The following is a 12,229-nucleotide window of genomic DNA, read 5'->3' on the forward strand; positions in this document are numbered from 1 at the left end:
TTCTTTGCAGTGCATGAAAATCCATTAATCTAAACATTTCATCATACTACATTTGTATCTTTAATATACAATTCACAGCACATCTATGAATTACAGGTATCATCATATAACTTTATCAAATGCACATTTCCTGCCTCATCTATACAAGGACTACATCAAACATATAAAGAGGTTAAAGATCTCAGTCACTGATTTTAATATGGAGTGCTTGTCAGCCTACTGCCCTGTGTTTCTTTGTGATGTTCAATGTACATTGGAGTGTTACTGGTTCTATTCTTGTTGAAAGGTGACAGTCTATATGCATGTTTTAAATGATTGTGCATTCTATCTCTGTGATGAGATACTTATCATGTGATAGATTTTCCCTCAGTTTGAGAGTTTTTCTTTCAAGTCTTATCTTTTTTATTTTATTATTTTTTTTTTGTATGTGGAGAAGATCATATGTGTAGCGTGTGTCCCCAAAAGCAAGACCAAGTACTGACAGTCCATTTAAAAAAAAACATCTCACATACATTGAGTGATATCCTTGTTGGAACTCTTATGTGAACCTTGTGAAAAAGTTGATAAAGTTGACCTATCAACCATTCTGAATTAATTCAGTCACTTTCTTAAGAAATATATTTGTAGATGTATATTTATTTTCATTTTTTTTAATACGATATTTCACTAAATTCATACTGCAACTTCAAACTTTGGAAAATGGCTAATGAGTTATCACTCCCAACTCTGCAAAGCATATCATTGTAATATATCGTTATCAGTGCCTCTCAATATTCTCTGCCACGTGCAACAGATACTTAAATCCCCCCATGGAGTTGTATCACTGTGAAAATGTTGTGTGGGATTTTTTAGTCTGTCGTCTAAATCCTGTAGTCTACCTACATCATGTGGGCTTGGGGATGTATGAGCATTTGAACAGATGGGCATGGATCAACTTGAATAGGATTGTGATGCACATCTAATGAGAAACGATCAATCAGAGGGTAACATGGGAGGTCAAATGTCAAAGACGGAACGTTCATAAGCCCTGGGCTGAGACTTTGAGTGCAAATATTTGTTGTAGGAAATGCCCCAGTTTTAACTCTCTAGATATGTATTTTACTTGGGTAACCTTAGGACATGGGTAGGAATGGAACAGTGAATAAAAAGCAGCAGAAATGAAGGTGTAGACAAAGTTAGGCAAATTGAATTAAGTTATGACCACTGGAATGTTAATGCTAAATAACTTCACACAGTATCTTTTAAATGGTCAACTTCAAATTGCCCTCTTACTAATATGACTGTATGATACTTCAGTAGTCCAGGTATTTGTTTCTCCCATACGCTTGTTTTGAATGGCTAGAAAGAAAACTATGCATCAGAAACTTTATGGAGAATTAACAAAAATTACAAAATCATGTTTAGTAGACACACTCTGTAAGGCAGGAAAAAGTAATTCCTAGGAGTCCTATGTACAAAGACGTATAGAATAATATTGATCTTATTTTGTACAAAGATATGTGGAAGCAGGTAAGGTTGGGTGAAATATTCACCCAGCTGTTGCTTTCAAATTGATCGTTTCTCATTTAATCACTTTTCCCTTTATCGATACAATTCTTCTCTCTCTAGAGGGCAATATCTCTTTTTGATGAATGGATTCCAGTTTCTAGACTTTTGTTTTACACTGTAGCTTGATTGCCTCTTGCCATTGTGTTCGCTGCTGAGAGAGAAAGAGCATGAATGTTGGCTCCAAGACATGTTGTCTTCACCCTTGTATCACCCATAGCTAGGAGTTAGGTCATGCCCTGGGTCAGTTACATCTAGCCTCAAGTTCCCAGTCCTGCCCTGGGAATGTACCACACTAGGTTTTTTCCTCCAAAACGTGAATTGACTGCATTGCAAAAAAAAAAAGTGAAAGGTACATTTCTTCCAGTCAAATCAACCAAGTCTGAGGAAAGCCTTTTAATAGTGTTGTCTATTGTTAATCATGTCTGGCATTTTAGAAAATACAATGTAAACTCGAATATAGCACACACTGTATCGTAAATCATTCTGTGCGAACAATATATGTTAACTCTTGAGGTTAGGTGTTTTCAATATATCTCAATTTCAGTTTTCGATAAGGCCTACTAACTTGATGTCACACTGATGTGCTGTGCTTCTATAGATGGCCTCGTTATCAAGCATTCGTTTGAATGGGAAAGATTAATTGCAATTGTGTTTTTGTGGCTGACAATGAAAAATTTTATGCTGCGCTTTTTGCAAACCTGGTTCCATTTGATCAGATGTGGCATGTTGTGAGCATTGTGTGTGTGTTTGTTGGTTTATTTCTCTGTTTCCCCTCCCACAGTTGCTATGTATCTTGTCATACATGCATGCCCACACTGTGAGTGAATGTGATTGCTGTCTGTGCACTCTTCTTCGATACTGCATACAATACTGTCATACATGGAATTACACATTCCATCTGTCAATTATTCACTCTGTGCTTTCCTTTTTGTATTGGTATACTCTCGTTTTATGCAGTCAAGTACTGCAAGGACACTTGTTACTCTGCGAGGGTGTGAGTCTGTGTACCCATGGGATGTAGAGTCCCGTAATAAGTTTTGTGCAGCCCTGGATATACTACGTACAGTGTAGGTTTAAATTGATCTTGGCAACATTCTTGTCTGTGTGGAGAGCACACATGTTCTGTGTTATCAGGGAGGTGAGACAAAAAGGAGTGGGCACTCTGCCCTGAGGGTTTTCCCTATCACTCAACACAGGATTACAAGGGATCAGTGCCCCAAAGAACAAGTAAACGACCTCTTACGTAACGAGGTCAGTCTGATCGTTATCACTGCTGTTTGATGTTCGATCCTCGGGGCCGCGGTGATTTGGCCCTCTATCGTTAGGAGTATGGACAGGCCAGTTGACTTGTGTGTGTTCACAAGGACGTGTATGAGGGTTTTACATTCTTTATGCAGGCTCACACGGCATATACTCTTGGGACCTGCTAGTCTAAGAATTCAGCTCTCGATAGATACAAAAATTTTGAAAATCGGCCAAGAAGAAGTCGAGTTTTGACAATGCAACTGTTTAACAATAGCCATCGTTTTGTTCTTGTCTTAATCAAATTACGACGCAATGTCAAGTGTAAATCCTGACTAGTGCTGACGAAATTCACCTGTAGATCAGCAGATGTTGGGGCTTTTCTTTAGTCTGATGTATCACTTCATTGTTCGCTCGTGTTGGTTCTCTTGTCATATTTTTTGGGAAACTTGCATACATCCGCCAAGACATGTTTTTTCTGGTCCCACTAACATATTTTTGAGAGCAATTTTAGTTCTCCAGGGGATGAAAACACTATTTGAATGTTTTTTCGTTGTATGCTGGGGATAGGCCTATATTGAGGCAGGAGGGCTCGAATCTACAACAGAGTGGTCATGATGGAGACTACTATAGGACCTTATCTTGGTGAAATAACTTGCCTCCTTGCCTGGTGTATGGTGAAAACATGTGAGAGTTCAGTGAGAGCTGAACTGTCTCACATGTCCTGTATCACTGTATGCCTGATAAGATATTCACCATGGCGCTTTTTTTTTGTCTGCCTCTCTGTTTTTGTTTTATTCTTATTTGAAATCTGAATGGGTATTTGTATGATGGTTGTTGCTGTTGTGGTTGGTATTTTCTGTGCTAGCTTGGTATTAAAATTATTATTATCATCATACATTATTAGGGCCTGTGTTCCACTACTCAGCTGTTCATGTTTCCTTCATATTCTTACAATCAGTATATTATTATTGGTGCTGCTAATCATTATTATTAAATGTTTTTGAGTCTGTGTTAATTTGTTTCCATTTCATGTAAAAGTTATTTCACCATAGGCCTAATAGCATGCAAAGTACATTTGTTCCCAAGAAATCTTATAGTACATGGACATGTAAATGCACATAAATTATAATACCTTGAATACTAGCTGCAAAATTCAAAATGTGACCATGCAACCAGTTCACTGGACATCACAATGCACCAGTGTTGTTTGCAGGCACAGCAATGGGTAATGCACCAGTAATGCACCAGTATACATCACCCACCAGTACCACGTGGAGTAATCCAGGTTCTGGCCAGGGAGGGGTGAGACCCACCAGCCTGTCGACAAGGATTGCGCATGTGCACTGTGCGGCCAAGCGGCAGTAATCTAGTTAGTGGAGTGGTCTCTTGGGGAGTGCGGCTCCGAGGATGGTTCAAAAGACACTAATCCAGTGCCCACTCCTTTTCCTCTCACCTCCCTGGTGTTATTTAGTCTCCTCCTCTGCACTACACTCCATGCTGAGCTAGAATTGGCTCCATGTATGGATTATGGCTATATCATTTTATATGTAACTCCAGCATGATGTTAATTGTTTGCATCACATGCAATTTTCCAATGTATAGGGCCCTTCTGATTAGACCTGTGATATTTTGATAAAGTATGCATTTGCACTAGTTAGCAATGAACCTTGGTATCTTGTATGTAAAAAAACAACAACTCACAAAAACACATGCAAAATTGTCAGAAAAGAATAAAAATAGATAAGTCAGTGTGATAGAAAAGAAGTTTGGACATTATCCTTACTTTATTGCAGTCATTGTGAAAAGATCTGGTTTGGCCCATCCAAGACATTTGTGTTGAAAGAGTATTTTATATCGAACACTTTCTTGTGAGTTTGGGTCAGAGAGTCCTGAATGATTCTGCTTTGAACAAAAATATATGTAAATACAAACAACTTTGACAGATTTTAGCAGACTTGTAGTGAGTGAGCAAACTTATATTATTCATCTGTTCCATTCTTGCAAAGAATAGAGATGTATAATGATCCCAAAGTTTCATTGTTTCGTAGGATAATCTATTGCAATTTTTTTTTTTTTGGTTACATTATATTCCTTCTGTCTATGTTCATTAATCTGTAGTTATATCTACACGTGTAGTTCCTCTTAGTATCAGTGAACCGATTTGATTGGCCCTGCCTTGGAAATTCATGACCCAATTTGGATATGGTTTATAATTGCTAATTTTTACCACCCCACCCCCGCTCTTCCTCGAAACTTTGACATGCACGGACAGCAAGTCTTATTTTGTCTGTTTTGAATCAAGATCATACATGTACCACTTTTGTCTTGGATATTTCTTTTATGGCATGGAGGATCCCTTTAATGATGAGGCTCACATTGGGGCAGCATCACCCAGGAGTTTATTGTTCGTTTTCATTTAAAGTGACTTTTTTCATTCTGTGTGATGGATCTATGTATGCGACTGAATGTTGTTAGAATCTTTGAGATGATTTGGCTTCAATGAGTCTGCATTTATAAGAGATGAAGGAAGAAATATGTTGGATTTCCCTTTTGATAGCTCAGCGACTCACATTCAGATGTAATATGTGTGCAGATAGTATATACAGTTGAACCTCTCTTATCCGGCCTCCCTTTATCCGGATCTCTCTATTATACGGACGCAATCTCGCCGTGATTTTTTTTTTATAATTACGTGAGGAAAGGGGGATTCCCAACTCCTTGAGAACTCCTACACAAACACACATGAATTACATATTACTTCCAACATGATTAACATACATACATGTACATTACATCAAATTTCCTTCCAAATTGCTTACCTTCAGACATTTTTAACATCCCCAAACATCCCCAAATGTAACAATGAATAGGTTGCAGTATACACATTACTGGTAGTACTACAATGGGCTACATCAGTACATGTGTATGTATATGTACATGTATAAAGCATTGAGTCTCCCGTATCCGGCCAAATCCCTTATCCGGAGGAGCCCCGGTCCCGACTTGTCCGGATACGAGAGGTTCAACTGTATATAGTGATGGGCAGTTAATTTCATTTTTTTATGTGTGTGTGTGTTTGATATTTATATTAGGAGAAAATTTTCCTTCAACATTCCATTGGGGAGGGAGAGTAGTTGGTATGGATGATATGCAACATGTAATGGCAATATGTATCAAAAAAACAAAAACAAAAATATCCATTGGTCAACAAGCCCATTAGATAGAGCAGCATTCTGTCATACAACGTGTATGAAAGAGATCTTTCTTAATTTACTCTGGCATCATACCAGACATAGATAGAGTCAAGATATCTCAGCTTGCTGGTGCAGTGAACAGAGAGGTCATACGGATGAATTGACAGAGACCAGAGGTGTGGCTGTGGAATTTCTCTGGCAGGGATATGTCCTTGTAGCCATTCCGCTTTCAAAAGACTTTCTGACCCTTTGATTGTTCGGTGAGCGCTTGGCTCTTACATACATGTACATCAGCAATGCTTGTTTCGGTAGCATTTGTCATTCACTATCATACTGAATTTCCATTGGATTTTGTTGAGAAGCTGGTTGTGGGTATGAGAACAGTATATTCAGCCCAAGTTCCAGGACGAAAAGACAAACAAAATACAAATATGAGAATATCAGTATACTTTCTTAGAGAAAGTAAGAGCAGCATATTGTAAGAGTGAAAAATGGAAGTATTTTTTGAATTTTATCTTGATATTATTTCCTGAAAATCCCAGAGGGCATCTCTGCAGTGCATTCCAAATTAAGGGCATATTTCATCTGGGAGATGGTACTGTGGCATTATGAGTAAAATGTCCACCATGCATGCTGTCATTTTCACTCGCACATAATACATCTGGGCTTTAGACCACTGATGCTGGCATTGTTGAACCAATACAGTCTATTTCTGTGAAGAGGGATGTGGTCATTGTAATGCTAGTGTGTGAACACATGTCATGTCATTATTTCCACATGTATCTCTTTGTCAAATTGTGGTGACTGGGAATAAGATTGGCAGGCCTTTGAAAGAAGGATAATTCTTTTGAAGAGTTTACCTGTTATAATGTCTAAATGCCAAACATTTCAAGAGAGTAATATTTCCCAAATTGGGACTTGTAAAACTAAGTTTTCATGGATGGTTGAGTTTGTGATTGAGATACGCAGTGATGAGTTGTAAAATGAACAATATCCGTTTTCGAGAGAAGAGCTAGTGATTTTCGCCTTGGAGATGAAATACATTGCATTTGTGTTACAAGAGGGAATATTTGTGTAAGTAGCTATTTAAATTTTGTGACTATTCAATAGGTAACTCATTAAATTCGCGAAAATAAAATGTCACAGAATATACCAGAGTCATCAATGCATTTGTCATGTAACATGAACTGGGGAAACACAGAAAAAAAAAATGCATGATTGAATGAATATTCTTACAATCTGCTTTTTACAGCTAATTCTGATTACATACCTATGCAGAGATGCTTGCCAGAAACACTCATTGCTTATTGTAATCTGTGTGTGTGCTTGTCCCATTTGTATACCGTTATATACACAGATACCAGTCTTTACTTTATATTTGTACTTGTACACTGTATGTTGTTGTTGTGATTTGTGTTGTTGTTTTTTAGGGTGTCCTTGTGTCCTTATAAATGTATGTATTTAATTTTTACAAAGTTTGAAGGAGTAAAATGCAGCTGGAATATCTTCACATTTGCAGCTACAAGTAGGGTTTGTCACACTGCAATATTGTGATATATTTTTTAACATCTGACACATCTACATATATTCTTTGATTGTGGATTACAATGCACTGTGAAATTTGTAGTGTGTTGGCTTTCTGCTTGCTGTGACTTCTTTTGATGGCATATCAGGGGTGCATTTCATGTACTAAAACTTGTCATACTTTGTTATTGACTTATATGCTTTAGAAGCAGAATGGTATTAAGTCAGGTGTGTGAGAATGGTTACTAGAGCCCTTCTGGTTCTGACTGTACAGGTGTTGCAGACTATACAAATACTTACAATGCTAACTCTGCATTTCCACCTAGATACTTGTACTCACACCATCATTCCCCTGGTGAAGAAGTTCTGCGAGAATGCCATGAACAATGAAGACTCCACTTTACCGGCTGTAGCCAAACAGTTTGGGAGACTATGCCATGGTTTGTCAGGTAAGGTCATATGTCATTTTGACTGGTCCTATTCTTGAGAGAAGACAGAATGCAAAATGAGGCCTGGTTGGCAGTTCAGTTTAAGGATATTTCACATTAATTTTGATCAATAGTGAGATGTGTGGTCGTGTATTGGATTTTTATATAAAAACCTTGGTTTTCCATGGTCCTACAAAAACCTAAGACTTTTATTTTAAAATCTTTGTTTTTCCTGGTCCTACTTGAAAGCTGTGTAAATTGTCCTTTGAAATATAAGAGGCAGAAATTAGTTATCTTTCACTAAGTATGCACGGAGAGACTTCTGCAGTCACTACAGTAAGGGAGACAGAGGCATTACATTAAAAAACATCTCTTTTATGCGACATTCAAAGAGCTAAATTGTCAAAATAACAAAGTGGTTTCAGTAATAGATAAAGCTTTTTGACACACACAGAGTTCTGCTTGCAGTTTGACATACTTTCATAAAAATAGATTTGTTATTTCTTCATACTATTGATACAATTGAAGTGGTAGGAGAGTGATTGAACTCGTGGAAAAAAAAAAATCTAGAATCAGGTTTGGATTTATGTTTCAAAGGCCGACCATTCACCTGCTCTTTGGAATCAACCATTTTGTGGTCAATTGCTGTCTGAAAGAACAATGGGTCCGCTCAATCAAAATGTGCAAAATATGCCTGCAGGTATCATGCTGTCTGCTGGCTGTGTGCATGTGCCAAGTTTGGCGGTAAATCGTAGCCGTCAGCGAGATATCACGAACGTGACCCCATGGTGTAATGGAGAAATCTTGTTCGGTGTAACATTTCAGGAAACGCTTGTGGGCACGGAGTGGGCATTAGACTAAGTCATATTGTAACGATAGATGGCTAGATCCGTCACTTTTATTGGTATGAATGAATGGCATTCCAAGTGTATCACATTTTGTTCTTTCTTTCTGTATGGCTATGATATTGCACTAGTTTGCAGTTTTTAGGTGCAGAAAAACAAGCATGTTAGCATCTGAGATTGATTTTGCATGAATGTGTTAGTGAAGTGTAGAGGCAGGGTGAATTAAATTGTGAGGTTTCTTTTTCTTCCCCCTTTGCAACCTTGCATCTCCTTCAGTGAATTTGACGGAGGAGTTGAAACTGTGGTTCCTCAAGTTTTACTACCAGCTCTGCTCTGTGGGACTCAATGAAAGAAGTATCAGCAATGACAGACTGGTGAGTACAGGAATGTTTGACCTTTGACCCATCAAGTAATGGGGCATGTTTGCTGCGGAAGCTATTATCTTTTGGTCATCAAATTGGCAACTCTGAATTTCACTGCGTCTCTTCTGAAGATGACGTGTATCTATTGGAATTCATTAAACCTGCATGATATTAGACTGCACTTGACAAAATTTATCAATTTGAGAAACAGACTCCCAAAATGTGTTGCCGATTTGAAAAGCAGTTCGAATTTAAGCATTCTGTAGGCTTTCGTAAGTTCCGCAAATGAAAGAAAGAATTGTACATAAGCGACAGATCAAATGAAAGAGAATTTTACTCTACTGTATGTATCACAAACAATGAATGATGAAAGCATTGATAAGGTAATATTTATTTTCTGGGACTTAAAGAGTTAAAGTGAAAAAAAAAGGCAGTGATGTAAGTAGAAAAAACCCAGACTGTAGTACTCAAAGCTGTTATTTTGTATTGAGGTTCTTTTATGAAAGCCTGTAGTTTATGTGTTTTCTCACCATTTCTGTAAATGCTTGTGAGACATGAAGTAAGCAAGAGTAACCTAAGGTGTATGAAAAAACAGTCAATATGACAGTGGATTTTTTTTGTCATCAGTAATGTGTATCAAGCTTGAATTTCTTCCATACTACTAGAGAAAAGCAGGAAGAATACACCTTGGTATACTCCTCAGCACTGGATTGAGGTGTCTGGGTGCAACAGATCCTTTTTTATATTACCTTGTTGTGACCCAATAATATTGTATGCTCATTGTATCCCCCAAACAGAGTTTGGAGGATACTATGATTTTTTTTTTCTTGTGTTTCTAGACTTGATTCTAACGTGAACCCTACAGAAGTTTGCAATGGAAATCAGTCATGTGTTTCTGTGTAGTTTTCTTGTAGAACATGCAGATGTAATTGTATTTTGGGGACAAATGAATTTTCACAGAATATATTCTAACACATGTTTTGTATGACCTATAAATCTAATGCGTGTTTAACCAGTAAGAGTACATATTTGAGAATGCATTTTGAAGTATTTTATCTGCAGAGCAGGAAGTATTGAAATATGTGTTAGGAGTCATCTTTAAAAAGAGAGAAATATGGAAGAAAACCTTGCATTAAAAACACTATATTATCATTCTGTCATCACAAGGACATAGGCAGTGGCAAGCAACAATGGGAAATTGAATATGACTTGCCACAGGGATCAAATGTTGGAAGAAAAAAATGAAATCAAGCAGAACTGATAGAAAGAGGAGTCAGTGGTCATAACTATATAAAAAGCATCTTTCATACACCAGGATAATTCATGCACAGATTTTAGTGACTCTAGAAGGATGATACCATAACTGTGGGCTGTCCATTAAGTAGGTTGCCAGGTTTCCCTTTATGAGACTGGGATTTTGTTGCCTTTTAATTGACCCATTAGCTTAAAGCACTGGTATATTCCAGTGCTTGTCTTTTCTCCCTGGTTGCTATGGGAGACTAATGGTGGAGGAAGTGAGATGGTTGTATAGCAGCTACACTGTATTTTGCATAACCCCCATACCCCCCCCCCCCCCCCCTTTTAAGATACAATCTCCTTTTTTTGCCCTTTGGAGAGATTTGATACATAATCGGTGAGAGATGAATTATGTGTATACCTTTAAGGGGAAGTCCAGATGATTTTCATAATTTCACATCATGCCATACATAGATCGACATTACAGCTCCAGGTATAGATGTGTGGAATTTATTGTGGTCCTTGAGCAGAAAAACTAACACCCTGGAAAAACCCTATACAAATTACACTGAACAATGATGATGACAACAGGAGGCCTGGATATTTCAGAAATTTAGCAGTGCAATTCCATTATACTGCCGCTTGCTTAACAAGTTCACCTGCGTAGCATCTATGCATCATGCCTTCTTACTTTGTTCTGGTTCCTTGAGCCCCAACTCATGCATTTTCATGGTGAGGCTGCCATGTCATCATCCTTGTTCATAACTGCGATTTTGTTATAAATTGTGAAAACATTCTTATTCCTCATCCCAATCACTATAAAGTCTGAAACTCTGTACCCAGTTTGACCAATTTATAGTTGTTAAAATATAAAAGTCTGAAGATCATCCAGAGGTCTCCTTTAACTGCTTGTTGCAGTGATGGACTCTTAGGTGTATACTTTTCCATTTCCTCACCCATATCCAAAAAACTTTGTTTTTCCATAATAAAAAGAAGAAGGAATATATATCTGTATTTTACATCTGTAAGCAATTGTCCTCAATGTTCTTGACTCTTCTTTTTGGTGGTATTGAATGGGGTTGGTTTGAATGTCATGTACAAAGTGTGGAAGTGTGTAGTACAACTCCAGTGTACTTACACCCCAGCACAACAATAGCCCGAGTCAATAGGAGCGGCTGTGAAGTCACAATAAAGCCCTTCACACATCTGACACACGGTCAGTGAGTAGAAGTGTTGACATAACGTGTGTGTGCATTGTATTCTCAATCAGGAACACTCCAGTGCAGCCGCCAATGCCTCCCAGGTATGGTTTATGGTCCCAGCAGAGTCTTCTCCTCCCCCTTCTCTCTTTTTTTTTTCTTTTCAAAAAAACAAAATAAAAAGAGAGAGAAGAAATAATGATATAACAACAGCAACTACAGCAGTGGCTGTTGTTGCTGTGTTGTTTGTAGTGTGTTTCTTGATGTAGAGAGAGGTTTTTGACATTTTCTCTCCCTTGCAGTTTGCTCTCAGAATGCTGTTTAGTTTCCCTTCTCATCCAAACCGAGTGCTAGAGATGAGTACTGTTCAGCCTTGTTGGATCAGAATCATGAACAAGTCATGAAAACAACAACAACAAAAAAGAAAGACTTGTACAAGTCATGTCTTGAGAATTATATATATTTTGGGAATTCTGTATGCTGTTTTAAGTCCTGAAAATCTCACTCGGTGATTATGAATGTTGATGTTCCAAGTTTTCCCATTGATGTTTTCAAAGCATTGACAAATACAATTGCATTGGCATTGGGCTGCCACCTTGTGCCAGGCCATGAAATAACAGCATTTAATTAATCTTATCAGAAAGACAT

General features: G+C 37.8%; 1 protein-coding gene across 1 annotated transcript in view; it reads left to right on the forward strand.

Moving 5' to 3' along the window:
* The window catches only part of LOC139741661 (serine/threonine-protein phosphatase 4 regulatory subunit 4-like), a 59,655-nt gene that overhangs the window by 28,870 nt on the left and 18,556 nt on the right, over nucleotides 1-12,229 (forward strand). Inside the window, exons 10-12 of the mRNA XM_071652241.1 lie at nucleotides 7,838-7,960; nucleotides 9,061-9,158; nucleotides 11,653-11,685. Coding sequence (XP_071508342.1) covers nucleotides 7,838-7,960; nucleotides 9,061-9,158; nucleotides 11,653-11,685 — 254 coding nt within the window. The remainder of the gene's footprint in view (nucleotides 1-7,837; nucleotides 7,961-9,060; nucleotides 9,159-11,652; nucleotides 11,686-12,229) is intronic.

This window comes from Diadema antillarum, unplaced genomic scaffold, assembly GCF_040938485.1.
Source record: "Diadema antillarum isolate AM-2024a unplaced genomic scaffold, OU_Dant_1.0 seq00000944_RagTag, whole genome shotgun sequence".
NCBI lineage: Eukaryota > Metazoa > Echinodermata > Echinoidea > Diadematoida > Diadematidae > Diadema > Diadema antillarum.